Source organism: Neoarius graeffei, chromosome 16 (assembly GCF_027579695.1).
Source record: "Neoarius graeffei isolate fNeoGra1 chromosome 16, fNeoGra1.pri, whole genome shotgun sequence".
Taxonomy (NCBI): Eukaryota; Metazoa; Chordata; class Actinopteri; order Siluriformes; family Ariidae; genus Neoarius; species Neoarius graeffei.
The window spans coordinates 39,393,596-39,411,204 of record NC_083584.1 but is presented as its reverse complement, the minus strand read 5'-3'; the positions used below and the strand labels follow the sequence as shown (position 1 = coordinate 39,411,204).

Here is a 17,609-nt window from a genome sequence, read left to right as displayed (position 1 = left end):
GTTCATTAACCATTAGCACTTTAGATGTAAGAGATCTAATATTTAATAGCCCCACCTTTAGATCAAAGGTGCTGGCAGCGGCTGTACAGTCAGTATGATCTAATTTTATATTGATTAGGTTACTGGAACAAACTTTCTGAATATTTCTACTTTTTGTTGAGCTCGGGGAACAGACACAGTCTCGATGTAGTGGACCCTGAGTGGCGACTCTGTGCAGCTAGCAGACAGTCAGTTTAGTCTGTTTGTCTGCTCCCTGGCCTTGGCTCTGGATTGTCAGAAATTAACTAGGCCTGTTCTGAGACTATGACCTATGCTGCAGGAAATGAGAGCAGCACCTTCCCGAGTGGGATGGATAGCGTCCCGCCCTAACAGGCCAGCAGTGCCTTCAAAATTAGCCTAATTATCTATAAAGCCCACACATTTTTTCAGAGCACCACCTGGACAACCAGCAGTTCAGCGACCATAACCTGCTGTAAGCTACATCGCCACGCCGCATTGGGATGGGGCCAGAGCATACTACAGCATCGGACATCGCCTTCGCTAATTTAAACACCTCTACAAAGTTACTCTTAGTAACCTCAGACTGACAAAGGCGTATATCATTAGCTCCTGCATGGATAACTATTTTTGAGAACCTGTGCTTGCCTAGGACCCTAAGATTACCTGCTATGTCTGGCACCCTGGCTCCCAGTATACACCTGACTAAAGCTGCTGGTGCCCCTAAAGGCTGAGCTAATTTTACGTGTTGTATGATAGAGTCCCCTATAACCAGAGGTCTTTCAGGTTTCTCAGCAGGTGCATCACTAAGGAGAGCAAACCTGTTCAACACGTGACGCGGAGAGGAGTGGTGCTCCCGTGGGCGAGCCTCAGCGGTAGCTTTGGCTCTACGCTTATGCTGCCAAGCCGTCACCCATTCGCCCCGCTGTAAGGGCTCTAATGCTGGAGTTGGGGGATTGCTAACTCCACCTAGGGCATCCAGACTTTCCCCTCCAGAAACTACACTGTTCTCATGCTCACTGGCCTTCTCTAAAGCCTGGATATGCGCTTCTAGTACTATAATCTTCTCCGTCAGAGAGCTAACTAATCTGCACTTATCACAAATAAAGCTATCACTAGCGATGGAGGAAGAATGACTAAACATCCTGCACTCAGCACACTGAACAGGCTGAAGGTGTGCCATGATGAAAAGATTCACGTACCCTTAATAAAAGATCTGTTGATATTAAAGCAGGTCCGATGTGGATGGCCTCCACTTGTGGTCTTTACTCAGGAGGAGGAAAAAAAAGAAAGAAAGCTAACTTCCGGTCTCGGCGTTCTTCTGAAAAAAGAAAAAAAACGGAAAAAGGAAAGCGAAAGTGGAAAGTACAAAAAGGAAAGCGACAGTCCAATAAAAATGAAGATGATACTGGAAAATGATTTATAGAAAAAAATTTTTAAAAGATTAGTAATTAACGCCAACACTCGCGGGAAAAAAGGACTCGTCGCAAACAACTCAAGAACCAGGAAGTGTGTAGCACATAACTTGAAGATTGCTGTACACCAACACAACCCATCGAACTTGAAGGAGTTGGAGCAGTTTTGCCTTGAGGAATGGGCAAAAATTCCAGTGGCTAGATGTGCTAAGCTAATAGAGACATACCCCAAGAGACTTGAAGCTGTAATTGCTGCAAAAGGTGGCTCTACAAAGTATTGACTTGAAGGGTCAAAACAGATTTCTGTTTTTTCATCTTAATTATTGTTTGTGTCACAATAAATAAAAAACAAAAAACAGTTTGCACCTTTAAAGTGGTAGGCATGTTGTGTAAATCAAATGGTGCTAACTCCCCAAAAATCCATTTTATTTCCAGCTTGTAATGCAACAAAACAGGACAAACACCAAGGGGGAGGAATACTTTTGCAAGACACGGTATATGTATAAAATATGTACAGAAGTATCTCATCTCATTATCTGTAGCCGCTTTATCCTTCTACAGGGTCGCAGGCAAGCTGGAGCCTATCCCAGCTGACTACGGGCAAAAGGCGGGGTACACCCTGGACAAGTCGCCAGGTCATCACAGGGCTGACACATAGACACAGACAACCATTCACACTCACATTCACACCTACGGTCAATTTAGAGTCACCAGTTAACCTAACCTGCATGTCTTTGGACTGTGGGGGAAACCGGAGCACCCAGAGGAAACCCACGCAGACACGGGGAGAACATGCAAACTCTGCACAGAAAGGCCCTCGCCGGCCCCGGGGCTCGAACCCGGACCTTCTTGCTGTGAGGCAACAGCGCTAACCACTACACCACCGTGCCGCCCCTGTACAAAAGTATGTTTTGCTTTATTTTATACATTTCAGTGGCCTTCATGCAAAAATCCACCCTGAACCACTTGCATATCAGAATTAGCATGTGATCTTCCCTGGTGTCTAAGGTTTATTTTGTAATGAATAAATGAGTTGAAGTTATTTCCTCGACATGTCAGTCTATTTTCACTTGAGTTAATGATTTCTTTCATGACTCATTGATGATTGACAACCTGCTCTCTCACCTCCTTATCTGTACACTCTGCTCAAGTAGATCAAAATCCAAAGCTTGAGCTTTCATGCTAATACCACAGTCGTCATCGTCGTCGTCATCATTGTGCTTGTCCTAGGCCCTGTCCACACAGCAACGGATTCAGGTGAATCTCATAAAATTGTTTATCGTTTCGGCCTGGCGTCCACACGGCACCGGTGTTTTGGGTGCCCCAAACGAAATCTTTTGAGAACGGGTTCCAGAGTGGAAAAATCTGGAAACGGCGCCGTTGCGAAGTCGTCTGGATGAGTAGAACAGATTTGTTTACGATGACGTCACAACCACATGACTGTCAGTGCTTCACGCCGGGTAGAAGTGTAACGAACTCGATGTGAGTTGTCAACAAATCCTATAACTTGGTTCATGAAACGCGCTTACAAAATATTTTCACTGTGAATATTTATTGTGTAATGGTGCAAAGAGAGAGAGAGAGAGAGAGAGAGTGAGAGAATAGCCCTTAGGGCAGAGTCTTTAGTCCAAACACTGCGTAAGCAGTACCAAACCGCGCACCGCCCGTGCGCTTTCCAAAAACAAAAACAATCCCGCCAGCAAAAATAGGAAAAAAAAAAAAGGAGCGATCTCACCTCTTCAGATGTTGGTTTAAGTCCGACAATACAGTACGTTCCTCAAAAAGGGCGTAGAAGAACACAGTAATCCATCAACGTGTAGCATTCAATTTATTCCGGACCATTAAAGAATTCTGGAGGATATCAGAATGTTGGCGTACCGGCTTCCATCTACCCCCATTCGTTCCTCTTTCCGCGTCTTTCGTTTTACGCTACTGATTAATAATCAAAACTTTATGTTGCTAATGCTACAGAAGAAGGGGTTTATGCGCATGCGTCTACTACTTTTATTGTTCTGGTGTCTCCGATGGGACCGTCTTACAGCGCACGTAGAGGTGTGGCATGTGTATTGTATCGTTTTCAGCAAGCGTTGCGTTGCCATATGTACCTGATATTTCACTGATTCGTTGCCCATGTGGACACGATATTTAAAAAAAAAAAATCTCGTTGCCGTTGTCGTGTGGATGTAGCCCTAGTCTCAGCACAACTGCTCCATCAAGCTGCAATGCATTCTGGAAATTTGAGTCCAGTGTTTGCTGTGTGCGCTTTGCTTCCACGTCGGATTTCTCATTAATACTGTATGATGCTGAACCTCACTGGAAAATGGTGAGTGAGAAAAGAAGAAAATATAACCAGTATTTCTGAATATCCCTGTGTATCACTCGAACATACTTTACAGTCACACGTCCAGGACAGGAGTGTTTAATGGGACAACGTGTTAATTCAGTGACTCCTCCAGTCTCCAGTGTTCAGAATCCAGGCTCTCTAACAAGCTTTTATGGTCACGGACAGAGATGCAGTAATTACTCATGCTGCTCTGTGGCTGATGCTGTTTATTTATGATCTGTTTGATCTGTCACATTAATGACTAATCTGCCGAGTTCTCTTCTCCATCTGTGTCATTTATACTGCACCACCTATCCACTCAGATCTGTGTTTCATGTGTAAATAGTTTCTGAGTCAGTGCACTCATGGCTACCTCCCTCCATGCAATAATTTGACAGAATCGGCCCTGTGCCCTCTGAGGCTACGGCTTATGCGGCGCTAACATCCTAACACCAAGTGACACTTAAATGACTCTGTAGACTTTCAAAGTGTTCCAGGTTCTTTCACTGCCTCTGCTCTCTTAAAGTAAAGCAAAAAGGCCTTATCCCTGGTCTTCATCAAAGCGTGAAAGTACAGGAGAGAACTTAGTGTGGTGTGTGATTTGTATTTCAATATTAACAGGGCTAGACATTAACTTTTTAATCCACTTGTCAAGTCGGACAAGCAGCAACATTTTTCGCTTGTCCTGACCACAACCTTGTATTACTATGTATTTACTAGTTTAATGAAAGGAAATTGATTCACAAAGCTTATCAAAAAGCAGGTATAGTTATGCTTTAAAGCTAGACGGCCTTTCGAGTTCACAAAATCGGTGAAGTGTATTTCCCTCTGAAATTTTGTCATTGGGATATATGTTTATTTCTGTAATATCTCACAAAATATCAGGTCATTCTGTGGCTGGGAAGTTATTTAATTTGAGGGGATTCTTCAGCAAATAATGTGCATGAAATCGCTCGCTTCGCGCAGTCAAGCAGACAGAGGAAGTCCGTGTGCGCGTGCAGAGGTTTACCTTTGACCATGCACTGACAGTTACATCATTCTGTCACTAAACGAACAGCCGATCACACCGAGGTGCTCGCTGACCGCCGATATTTATGAATTTGGTCCTGCGTTTCCTGTCCTTCATATATAACAATGTCTTTTCTTCTCGCTTTCCATTACTGTAGTCGGTTTTTCATGTTTCATTCGCACACTCACGTCCTCCATTTTTCTCTCCTATTTCAAATTTGTATCCCACAATGCCTTGCGTGAACGAGGAAAGCCCACCATGTGATGCATGACACAGTATCTTGAAGTGGGTCATGGTGAAGCAGGAAAAAATAGCGGAGAATTTAGGGCTACATGGCCCTAAATTCATTCATTGTTCTATTTAAAAAAAAAACTAAAATTGGAAGTCTGTGATTCGAATTCAGTAGCTTTCAGTCCACTAAACAAAAATAATTAGATGTCAGGGATAAATCTTTTTATGACCTAAACTTGAAAAACCTGAAAGGCAATATACCTTTAATGATTTATAATTTTTCAATAAAACTCAAACTTTAATTGTAACAATAAACAAAAACTATCCAGTTCCCCATTATGGTGTGTGTGTTGTTCTAACCCATGACCTGATCTGCAGTTTTAAGAGTTAGACTCGCCCACATTCAAAGCTTCTGGAGGAAATAAAGTTACATCTTGATTAATCCAATAAAACATGAAGCATAAATTAATTTGAAGAAATGAAACTGGAAAAAAACCCAAGTTGGACATTATAAGGAGGACAGAATCACGTTGTGAATGAAAACAAACCGTCAGTGAGTTCAGCACTGTCGTAAAATTCCCGCAAAATATTTTATGACATCTGTGATGGTTAATGTGAACCATACAAAAGAAAGATACAATGACTGTCCGAATAAAATGAAGATTCACCACAGATAGTTATTTTATTGAGGTATTTGATCACCATTTCTCTGATTTCGATGAATTCAAAGTCAAATAATGTATAATTAGAAATTACAACGTGGTTATTTTTACATATACACACACGCCTGTGTGTATTTCATAAACAATAACACGGCCAGATCACTGAGGGGATTGAACTGGTTTTGTTGGAACTTTATTGATGTAATTCTTGAGTAATTAATATAAAAATGGTGATTTTCAACAAATGTTCGACTTGGCCCATCGGACAGGCAGATGCGGATTTGACTTGTCCGGACCAAACATTTGGTTGTCCCAGACAGTCGGACTACCATTAATGTCAAGCCCTGATTAAGTTAAATATTACTCCTAGCAGTAGAGGAAGTAGAGCGAGAGGTGTTGTGTGCGGAGTCCGCGCTTAGATCATGTTTCATATTCACGATGTGAAAAAAAACTACAGTGGATTGATGCCCTTTATGTTTCAGTGGCAGCTATATAAAAGGAGAAAGGCACAATCAAGATAAGAACTTCCATTTGCTGGTGAGCTTGACAAGGGCCAGACAGTAGCACAATAAAGGAAACCAATCGAATCATTGGCTTTGTGGACTTTCAAGCTCCTTTAAAAGATTTTCTAATGCCCTTCTGTGTATGATTTTTTTCAGCTACTTCTTTAATCTTGGTATTGACCTTTTACAGAGGCTATTGTTCATCTGCACATCATCAAACATTGCACACACACTGCTAAAAAGCAACCGCAAAACTAACGAATTACTGCTGAGTAGCTTACGCTTCAATAGTGCAGCAACCAACAGCTCTAATACCGTGACCTTTGATATCAGTTTGAGTGAATTCTTAAGGAGAGCTCAATGTTTAAAGCCTTTCTTTTCTTGTCTTGTAGCTGTGTCCTGTGGGGTGCCCAAGGCTCCGGTGAATGGGGGCGTGCTGGCTGTGGATTACTCAGTAGGAACACGCGTGACCTACTTCTGCAATGATGGTTACCGGCTCTCCTCCAAGGAACTGACCAGCGCTGTATGCCAGCCTGATGGCACCTGGAGCAACCACAACAAGATTCCTCGCTGCTCAGGTATCAGGCCCTCTCGCTCTCTCTCTCTCTCACACACACACGGGAACGTGTTTATAGGCTACTTAAGAGGCCCTGCCACACACACAGAGCCCTGTAACTACAGCTTCACCTCTGCTTTATTTATGAGCTGATTATGTTCTCAGTGCCAAAACATTAAGTTATTGCCCATTAAAGTTCGGGCACAGATGCCTTGGCCTCATTACAAAATGGTGCAAAATGAGGACGCAGATTTTTGAGGTGTAGGAAATAGCCTTCAAATGTGTTATGGGTTAGAGCTTTTATGGAAAGCAGTGAGGGCTGATTATGTTGGAAAAATCAGTATGGCACTAAGTGATGTACTATTTCTTCACGACAGTCCGTTTTTCATAACAGTTTATAAAAAGCGTTTAAATAACAATTCGTCTCGATTTTTTTTTTGTTGACTCAGCTTTAACTGGAAGAATAAAATATTGTTGAGCTAAAGGTTTTTGCTATAAACGTAAATTAAATATTGCAATTATCATTCTTCATTCATTTATTCATCTTCAGCAATAAATTTATCCTGGTCAAGGTCATGGTTAAGTACAGTTTTGAGTTAAACACTGGGGGGTTGAGGTTTCCATCCATTAAGGGTTTAAATGTTTTGGGGGAGGGGTTGTATTTTATTTGTGTCTGTATTTATGGTCGTGGTGAGTCCAGAACCTATCCCAGGAAGCCTATCCAGGATCCCAGGCATGAGGCAGGAAGGCAATCAGAATGGGACGCCAGTCTGTCACAAGACACCATGCATAAGCATTTATACACTTGTTGACATCAAAGGGTAATTTAGCGAAGCAAATCACCTACTGGGATGTTTTTGGGAGGTTCGAGAAAGCCAAAAATGAGGAGAAAATGGTCAAGTCCACAGACCCGACTTCAAGATAGAACCTGGGAGACTGTAACTGTGATGAGGCAACATGATCTGCTGAAAAATGTTCTATTTTTGTGCTTTCTGGTCAACAGTAAATACTTATTTGTTATACAACTAGCTATCAAGTGGAAATGAAATCAGAAATGGATAATGCAGATTGTTAGGAAAAGTTTTATTGCTTGAGTCAACATATAACTGCATAATCCTAATTGTGTGTGTGTGTGTGTGTGTGTGTGTGTGTGTGTGTGTGTGTGTGTGTGTGCGCTTTTAGTTGTTGTTTGCCCAAGCATTGGATCATTTTCTCTGGAGCATGGACGCTGGCGAATTGTCAATGGTTCACATTATGAGTACAGGACTAAAATCATCTTTACCTGTGACCCTGGCTACTACCGCTTGGGACCCGCCCACATCCAGTGCATGGCCAATGGGATGTGGAGCTGGAGGAATGAGCGGCCTCACTGTCAGAGTAAGACCATTCTCATGCCAGTCATACGTTAGCCTAATCAGTGGCAGAGAAATAGTGTTATTATTCATGACAAAATTCAGAGTTTATCTTCAGTTACCTTTGAGACAGTGAACTGCATGAAGTGTTATTGATACCAATCCAGATTTCATATTGGAAAAGATATAAAAATGCTGGTGTGTGTATGGCAGGGAGTTTATGTTAAAGGTTGATTGCAACTCGAGGAAGCTGTTGCTCAGATTCGCAGCTCTTCTTCCTTTAACTCTGGTCTGTTCCCATGTGATTTTCTCCTTCCCTTTAAAGTAATTTCCTGTGGAGACCTGCCCATACCTGCCAACGGGCAGAAGATTGGGACACAGACTACCTTTGGGGCAACAGCCATCTTTACGTGCGAGGCTGGTTACATGCTGGTGGGCTCAACTGTGAGAGAGTGCCTGTCATCTGGCTTGTGGAGCGGAACAGAGACACGATGCCTCGGTAGACACCTTCACTCCATTTCCACATTCGCTATCTTTACTTCAGACTAGCTTTTCTAGTGTTCATGAAGAGAGGTGCACAAAGTTCATGAAAAGTCTTTTATCTGATTTGGAATTCAAGCTGAATGCATGGCCCAGAATGTGTGCTAAGATATAATATCTAGTATGTGTCCTTTAACCTGGTAAAAGCATCAGCTAAGTCAAAATCACCCACTACGAAAAAGCTTAAAATGTTATCATACCTTCTTTACAACAAGCTACAAATAAGCCACTGAACATTTTTCACTTAAGATGTGAGACCTTTTTCACCACAAAGTGAATCTTTTTTTTTTTTTTACGTAAGCGTCCTTTAAAGGTTCCTCTTCAAAGCCGTAGCTCAGCGTGATCCTGCTTCCAAATGACTGTAATCTCTCAGTGTTTCTGACATTAACATAAAAGCAACATACAGACCCTTGAAAAATGTGTAATGTTAATATTGTAGTTCCATCTCCTCACATCTGACTGTTAAATTAAACATTGACATTTTTCTCTTTCTCTTTAAATGGATCTTTCTGCATCCGGTCTCCCCATGCAGGGGGTCACTGTGGGCTACCCGAGCAGATTGTGAATGGTCAGGTGATCGGGGAGAATTTCGGCTACAGGGACACAGTGGTCTACCAGTGCGCCCCAGGCTTCCGGCTCATTGGTTCCTCAGTGCGCATCTGCCAACAAGATCACAACTGGTCTGGACAGCTGCCCCTCTGCATCCGTGAGTGTGTGTTCATTCTACCTATTTTCTACTAACAGTGGAGTGCTCAGTGTTGGAGTATGGGGTCAGAGCTGCATGAGGTGATGGTAAGATGTCCCAAGATGCATCAGGGTTTTATTAATAATAATAATAATAATGATGGGGCGGCACGGTGGTGTAGTGGTTAGTGCTGTCGCCTCACAGCAAGAAGGTCCTGGGTTCGAGCCCCGGGGCCGGCGAGGGCCTTTCTGTGTGGAGTTTGCATGTTCTCCCCGTGTCCGTGTGGGTTTCCTCCGGGTGCTCCGGTTTCCCCCACAGTCCAAAGACATGCAGGTTAGGTTACTTGACTGACTGTAGGTGTGAGTGTGAATGGTTGTTTGTCTCTGTGTCAGCCCTGCGATAACCTGGCGACTTGTCCAGGGTGTACCCCGCCTCTCACCCATAGTCAGCTGGTATAGGCTCCAGCTTGCCTGCGACCCTGTAGGACAGGATAAGCGGCTACAGATAATGGATGGATGGATGGATAATAATAATGGATTTTTGGCTCAGCCTTTGGCTCAGCCTGTATGTATAACCATGTTCGAGCATCTTGAAGAATGTAATTGGCGTGCCAGCCCCAGGTAGTGATTCCACAGTCGTAGTGTGGCTGAGCAGTCTGGAGTGCCATCCAGGAAAGGAGCAGGTTTTGCAACATTGGTTTGAATCCTGGCATTAACATAAAAGGCTGAGCTCAGACCTGCACAGGTCTCTAGTATTTATAGGCACCTTTCAAGGACCTCAAGGACACCTTACAACACAATAAAAATCAACATACAAGGCCTAAAATACAAAAATAAAATTGCGAAAGTCATTAGTGCTGCAGTCGGGCAGGACAGGCAAGTTTGAACAGGTGGGTTTTAAGGCGGGATTTGAAGGTTGGAAGAGAATCAATATTACAAATATGTCTCTTCCTTTATTTAAACTTAAATAAAGCAACAGGGTAGTCCAGTCAGTGGCTATATGCCTCTGCTATCAAACGGAGCCCTGCTACACATATGGAACACACAATAAATGGAAAATTAAAAAAAAAAAGAAACTAATTATGATCAATATCAAATTGCAATATCCACAATATGTACATATCCAAGGCGGCATGGTGGTAATAGTAGTTAGCGCTGTCGCCTCACAGCAAGAAGGTCCGGGTTTGAGCCCAACAGCCGACGAGGGCCTTTCTGTGTGGAGTTTGCATGTTCTCCCCGTGTCCGCATGGGTTTCCTCCGGGTGCTCCGGTTTCCCCCACAGTCCAAAGACATGCAGGTTAGGTTAACTGGTGACTCTAAATTGACCGTAGGTGTGAATGAGAGTGTGAATGGTTGTCTGTGTCTATGTGTCAGCCCTGTGATGACCTGGTGACTTGTCCAGGGTGTACCCCGCCTTTCGCCCGTAGTCAGCTGGGATAGGCTCCAGCTTGCCTGCGACTCTGTAGAACAGGATAAAGTGGCTAGAGATAATGAGATGAGATGAGATGTAGATATCCAATATATTCAAGCTAGTTACAAATACAAAAAACTGCACAAATAAAATACATTAGTGTATAAAATACAAACTATGAACTATAAACTACAAACTATAAGCTTAATCTCTGAAAAACAATACATCCATGATAATAAAAGGATTTCTTGATCAGCTCGGGTCTTACCCTTGGTAAATGTAACGTATTGCTTTGTCTCGTAATTCTGCTGTGTATAGCATTATTGGGGGTGGCACGGTGGTGTAGTGGTTAACACGATCACCTCACAGTGAGAAGGTTCTGGGTTTGAGCCCAGCGGTCGACAGGGGCCTTTCTGTGTGGAGTTTGCATGCTCTCCCCGTGTCTGCGTGGGTTTCCTCTGGGTGCTCCGGTTTCCCCCACAGTCCAAAGACATGTAAGTTAGGCTATTCCATCCATCCATCCATTATCTGTAGCCGCTTTTCCTGTTCTACAGGGTCGCAAGCAAGCTGGAACCTATCCCAGCTGACGATGGGCGAGAGGCGGGGTACACCCTGGACAAGTTGCCAGGTCATCGCAGGGCTGGTTAAGCCAATTGGTTGCTCTAAATTGTCCATAGGTGCGAATGTGAGTGTGAATGGTTGAGAGCAGAAAACCTCTATAATAATCCAGTAGAAGGCAACGGGAAACTACTACTGTAATGTTCCCTAGAGACTTTAACTCCCATTAATACATTTCTTAACAAGTTTGAACACATGATCATCCCGCTTACTTTGTTGAGTAGGCCACTTAACTACATCTAAGGCCCTGTCCACACGGCAACGGATTCAGGTGAATCCGATACAATTGTTTATCGTTTCGGCCTGGCGTCCACACGGCACCGGCGTTTTGGGTGCCCCAAAACGCAATCTTTTGAGAAGGGGTTCCAGAGTGGAAAGATCTGGCAACATTGCCGTTGCGAAGTCGTCTGGATGAGTAGAACGGATTTGTTTACGATGATGTCACAACCACATGTGCTTCACGCCGGGTAGAAGTGTAACGAACTCGATGCGAGTTGTCAACAAATCCTATAACTTGGTTCATGAAACGCGCTTACAGAATATTTTCACTGTGAATATTTATTGTGTAATGGTGCAAAGTGAGAGAGAGAGAGAGAGAGAGAGAGAATAGCCCTTAGGCAGAGTCAATCCCGCCAGCAAAAATAGGGAAAAAAAGGAGCGATCTCACCTCTTCAGATGTTGGTTTAAGTCCTACAATACCTTCCTCAAAAAGGGCGTAGAAGAATAAATTAATCCATCAACGTGTAGCATTCAATTTATTCCAGACCATTAAAGATGCCGCCTTCCGCGTAGAATCATACGTCATCCTCGCCGCCATATTGGATAGGTCAAAGCGGAGAATAAAGATGCCTCATTCATGTGCTGCGTTTAACTGTACCAACAGGTTTACCGTCCAAACGAGATCACATGGGATTACCTTTCACAGGTGAGACTGGAAAAATACTTTTCATTGTATTTGGTCATTTATAATGTAATTTTACGAACAGATTTTTCTGACTTTGTGGCTAATATGAAGTCTCGTGCATAATAGTTTATGCGCATGCGTCCTTACTTCTTCTATTGTTCTGGTGTCTCCGAAGGGACCGTCTTACAGCGCCCCTAGAGGTGTGGCATGTGTATTGCATCGTTTTCAGCAAGCGTTGCGTTGCCATATGGACCTGATATTTTACTGATCGTTGCCCATTTGGACGCGATATTTTTTTTAAATAACATCTCTTGCCGTTGTCGTGTGGATGTAGCCTAAGGCTCTATCACTCTCACCTATTCCTATCCTTGCAGCATGCCTCTGGAGTCCCTCTAAAGATTTAGCATTTCCCATCCCCCAGCACCCCCATACAGTGTCACAGCATTCAAGAACAGGGCGAATAAAGGACGTATAAATAATATTCGCAAAATGCAACGTTAAATTATTCCTAATGTGCCCTAGCATACCTAGCCTTTTGCCAGCTCTAGATAGTATACACTGGATATGGCAATTCCGTGAAAGGCATTCGTCAGGAATGATTCCAAGATTTTAAAATCATTCTTGACGAATGCCTTTCACGGAATTGCCATCCAATCATGAGGAAGAGCTTTCCAGAGGTGAAGAGCAACACAACTGAAGGCTCTAAACTCCATGGTAGTCAAACGAGCTGGAGGTCTAATGAGATGGATGGAAGAAGAGGATCTAAGAGTACGAGAAGGTGTGCAGATGTGAAGTAAGTCAGAGAGATACAAAGGTGCTCGGTTACGAAGTGCCTTAAAAGTGAGAAGTCGGATCTTGTAGTCAGTACAGTATTTAACAGGAAGCTAGTGAAGATGCTGGAGGACAAGAGTAGCTAATAAGTTCTCCTGAAGGGCTTCTGGTAATGATACGGGCAGCTAAATTCTGAACCAGCTGAACTTTATGAAGGAGTTTGTGAGGAAGACCAGTTTTGTTTTTTTTTTGAGGCTTTGAATCTAAATGATCAGTTTGGAACAATGTTGCCAACTCAGCAGATTAGTCATTAATGTGACAGATCAAACAGATCATAGTATAAACTTGTGCATCCAAGCTTGGAAGCATTAATCTTTGGGCATTTCGGTCAGCATGAGTGACAGTAACTCAAGTAAGCTGTACCATAGCTATGCCAGCCATCATCAGAAGTTTGATTCAGAGTTATCATAGTGTTCTGTCTTTTTGCTGGAGCAGCTACAGATGAAGAGCAGTCACTGCAGTGCGCTCAGAAAAGCCTGCATCATGTCTCAGTGTCACGGATGACTGAGGGGAAGTGCTTTGGCTCAGCTCTCCCACTTGGCATTTGGAGAATTCACTAATCTCTGGGAACAATAGAGCCTTCCCCGTCTCAAGGGGCATTTTTAATTAATGATTTGCTGTTGGCTCCAAAGCAGAACAGTACAATGAGCCCACTCTCCTCATTTATCCCCATCTAATCTCATCATACTCTCATCTATCCCCCAAACTTTGCCTGGCACATCTAGTAAAAGGCTAGAAGTGTTTATTTTCTGTAGCAACACTCAGAAAGTAGCTGTCTGAGTATGCTGTTTCATCATTAAAAACAAATGTGGTGTCATAAAATAAAATGTGTAGAGAAATATTGCCAAATTCTTGTCTAGTATTTTTAAAGAAATCTTAAATCACAGCATCACATCTGATTAGTCAGAAGGTGTTTATTCATTTTCAGTAACATGGCTCTAACAGGAGTCCCAGCTGTAATTTACCGGTAAGTGATAGGACATATTAGACTATAAGGGCGAGTCAAATGAAAAGATCTCATTCTCATCTCATTATCTCTAGCCGCTTTATCCTGTTCTACAGGGTCGCAGGCAAGCTGGAGCCTATCCCAGCTGACTACGGGCGAAAGGCGGGGTACACCCTGGACAAGTCGCCAGGTCATCACAGGGCTGACACACAGACAACCATTCACACTCACATTCACACCTACGGTCAATTTAGAGTCACCAGTTAACCTAACCTGCATGTCTTTGGACTGTGGGGGAAACCGGAGCACCCGGAGGAAACCCACGCGGACACGGGGAGAACATGCAAACTCCGCACAGAAAGGCCCTCGTCGGCCACGGGGCTCAAACCCGGATCTTCTTGCTGTGAGGCGACAGCGCTAACCACTACACCACTGTGCCGCCCAAAATGAAAAGATTTTTGTTTCAATTTTGTATTGGTTTTGCAAATAGGTATCACAAAGGTATATCTTTTTTCTACATTATTTCAATTTTCCTTCAATGCAAGGATCCCAGCCATAGGAGCAGCCATGGCTGAAAGGTTAGAGAAGCAGCCCTGGGCTTGGGTTGCAAGTTTGATTCCCTGGACCAGCAGGAAAAATGTGGAGGGGAGTGAATGAACAGCACTTTCCCCTCCCTCTGCATCCATGGCCGAAGTGCCCTTGAGCAAGGCACTGAACCACCAACTGCTCCCTAAGCGCTGTAGTACTGTAGCGCTGCCCACTGCTCTGTGTGTGTGTGTGCTCATTGCTCACTTGTGTGCTCATGTGTGTGTTCACTGCTTTAGACGGAGGATGCACAGGAGGAATTCCACTGTGCCCTAGTGTACATGTAACAAAATAAAGGCTGCTTCTTTGATGAGTGTCTGGATTCCTCCAGAATACATTTGATTCAATTCTAATTCACGTCATACGTTTAAGGTTTTCATTTGACACACCCTTATATATTAATATGCTCATTTCTATAGTAACAGAAAATGATTTTTTAAAAATATATTTTTAACAAAGAAAAACATACTCATCGGCCACTTTATTAGGTACACTCACACACCTGCTGTTTTGTGCAGTTCTCTAATCAGCCGATCCCTTGAGAGCAGCACAATGCATAAACTCATGCAGATACAAATCAAGAGCTTCAGCTAATCTTCTCTCCAAACATCAGACTGGGAAAACTTGTGATCTCTGTGACTTTCACTGTGGCATGGGTGTTGGTGCCAGATGGACTGGTTTGAGTATTTCAGAAACTGCTGATTGCCTGGGGTTTTCACACACAACAGTCTCTAGAGTTTACACAGAATGGTGCAAAAAACGTTGCGCGAGCGACAGTTCTGTGTGTGGAAACGCCTTGTCGATAAGAGAGGTCAGAGGGAAATGGTTAGATTGGTTCGAGCTGCCAGGAAGGATACAGTAACTCACGTAATCACTCTTTACAACCGTGGTGAGCAGAAAAGCATCTCAGCATGCAACAGCAGAAGACCACATTGGGTTCCACTCCTGCAGCCAAGAACAGGAATCTTAGAATGTTCCTATTAAGGTGGCTAGTGAGTGTATATTTGGTGAAGTTTTATGTGATGAGATGTTTATTTGCAGGGGCGGCACGGTGGTGTAGTGGTTAGCGCTGTGGCCTCACAGCAAGAAGGTCCAGGTTCGAGCCCCGTGGCCGGCGAGGGCCTTTCTGTGTGGAGTTTGCATGTTCTCCCCGTGTCCACGTGGGTTTCCTCTGGGTGCTCCGATTTTCCCCACAGTCCAAAGACATGCAGGTTAGGTTAACTGGTGACTCTAAATTGACCGTAGGTGTGAATGTGAGTGTGAATGGTTGTCTGTGGCTATGTGTCAGCCCTGTGATGACCTGGCGACTTGTCCAGGGTGTACCCCGCCTTTCGCCCGTAGTCAGCTGGGATAGGCTCCAGCTTGCCCGCGACCCTGTAGAACAGGATAAAGCAGCTACAGATAATGAGATGAATGAGATGAGATGTTTATTTGCAGTGTATGGAAGTGGAAGGAGTCTCCAGTGTCAGCACTTTATAGCAGTGTCAGCACTTTCCAGTTTTTCTATAACATAATGAATGAACAGGAATTAACTTGTCTCACAGATATTCTAAACAGTATGAGTAATATAAATATAATGGTTAAAAAATCTGATGTCTTGTTCATTAAATAAAAAATACATTGAAATAATTGCAATTGTTGGTAAATTGCTATGGTGTAAGTGGAATAAAACACTTCTGAATGTGTTGTTACAGTAAAATGATCCATTTTAGGGAGGTAACAAATCACACCACTGTCTCTTGGATTAGTTTGCTTTAACAGTGCATCCCATCACATTTTATTCTTCAGTTACTCTTTCCTTATTACCACTAGTGTCTCATCTCATCTCATTATCTGTAGCCGCTTTATCCTGTTCTACAGGGTCGCAGGCAAGCTGGAGCCTATCCCAGCTGACTACGGGCGAAAGGCGGGGTACACCCTGGACAAGTCGCCAGGTCATCACAGGGCTGACACATAGACACAGACAACCATTCACACTCACATTCACACCTACGGTCAATTTAGAGTCGCCAGTTAACCTAACCTGCATGTCTTTGGACTGTGGGGGAAACCGGAGCACCCGGAGGAAACCCACGCGGACACGGGGAGAACATGCAAACTCCACACAGAAAGGCCCTCGCCGGCCACGGGGCTCGAACCCGGACCTTCTTGCTGTGAGGCGACAGCGCTAACCACTACACCACCGTGCCGCCCTACCACCAGTGTACATAACATAATTTGCATTAACATAAGTGCCATTTAAATGTACCTTTTTTTCTGTAACAATCATTTTCAACCTTTACTGAGAAATGGCTTGATTTTTATAAAGAGAAAAATTATACCCATTCTGGAAATACACTTCTTAGCCCAAAATAGAGCATAGACTTCAATTTTCTTTCTTTTAAATGGAAAGAATAAGATTAAGCAACTCTGCGCTGACACCAAGAAAGGATTCCTGATCTGACCTTTCAGTAAATAGCTGCTTTGGGATTTGAATATCTCCTTTAGCTTGCATATTAAGCTTGGTGTAACTGTCTGGCCGATTTTCTTTCCAAAGCATGTACGCAGAGCAATAATCATTATCAGGACGAGGGAGAAAAAGTGAGATAGATAGCGACAAAATGAAAGCATGTAGGGGCGAGGCTGAGTCTTTCGCTATTTTAACACACAGCGATTTTGTTTGAAATTTTAGTCCATGGAAGCTCCTCAAATGAAGGGAAAATTGCTTTCATGCAAAAAGAAACAAATTACTTCTGTAATTATGCAAATGAACTGTGGTTGTTTATGAGAGCGGGAGAGAAGCAGGAGTGATGGGGGAGAAGAGCCTTCAAGAGGAATGAAAACTCCCCTTGTCGAGTGAAAAAGAAAAGACTCCATTCACACACAGTATGAGCTCCTCTTCACTCATATTGTGGAAAATGAGAGGCTTAGTAATAACCGCACTGGCTATAAACATAGGTTTGGTATTTAGGAATTGCACCTAGGAACATGTCAGAAAATAAGATGTTGCTTTAACATTGCCATCCACAATGTTCACTGACATAACAAGTTCGAAGGAATCTG

The 17,609-nt window shown here is 43.4% G+C and overlaps 1 protein-coding gene across 1 annotated transcript in view; it reads left to right on the top strand.

Moving 5' to 3' along the window:
- The window catches only part of csmd3b (CUB and Sushi multiple domains 3b), an 898,971-nt gene that overhangs the window by 787,524 nt on the left and 93,838 nt on the right, over positions 1-17,609 (top strand). The window contains 4 exon segments of the mRNA XM_060942250.1: positions 6,533-6,718; positions 7,879-8,073; positions 8,374-8,547; positions 9,121-9,294. Of these exon segments, the coding sequence (XP_060798233.1) occupies positions 6,533-6,718; positions 7,879-8,073; positions 8,374-8,547; positions 9,121-9,294 (729 nt within the window).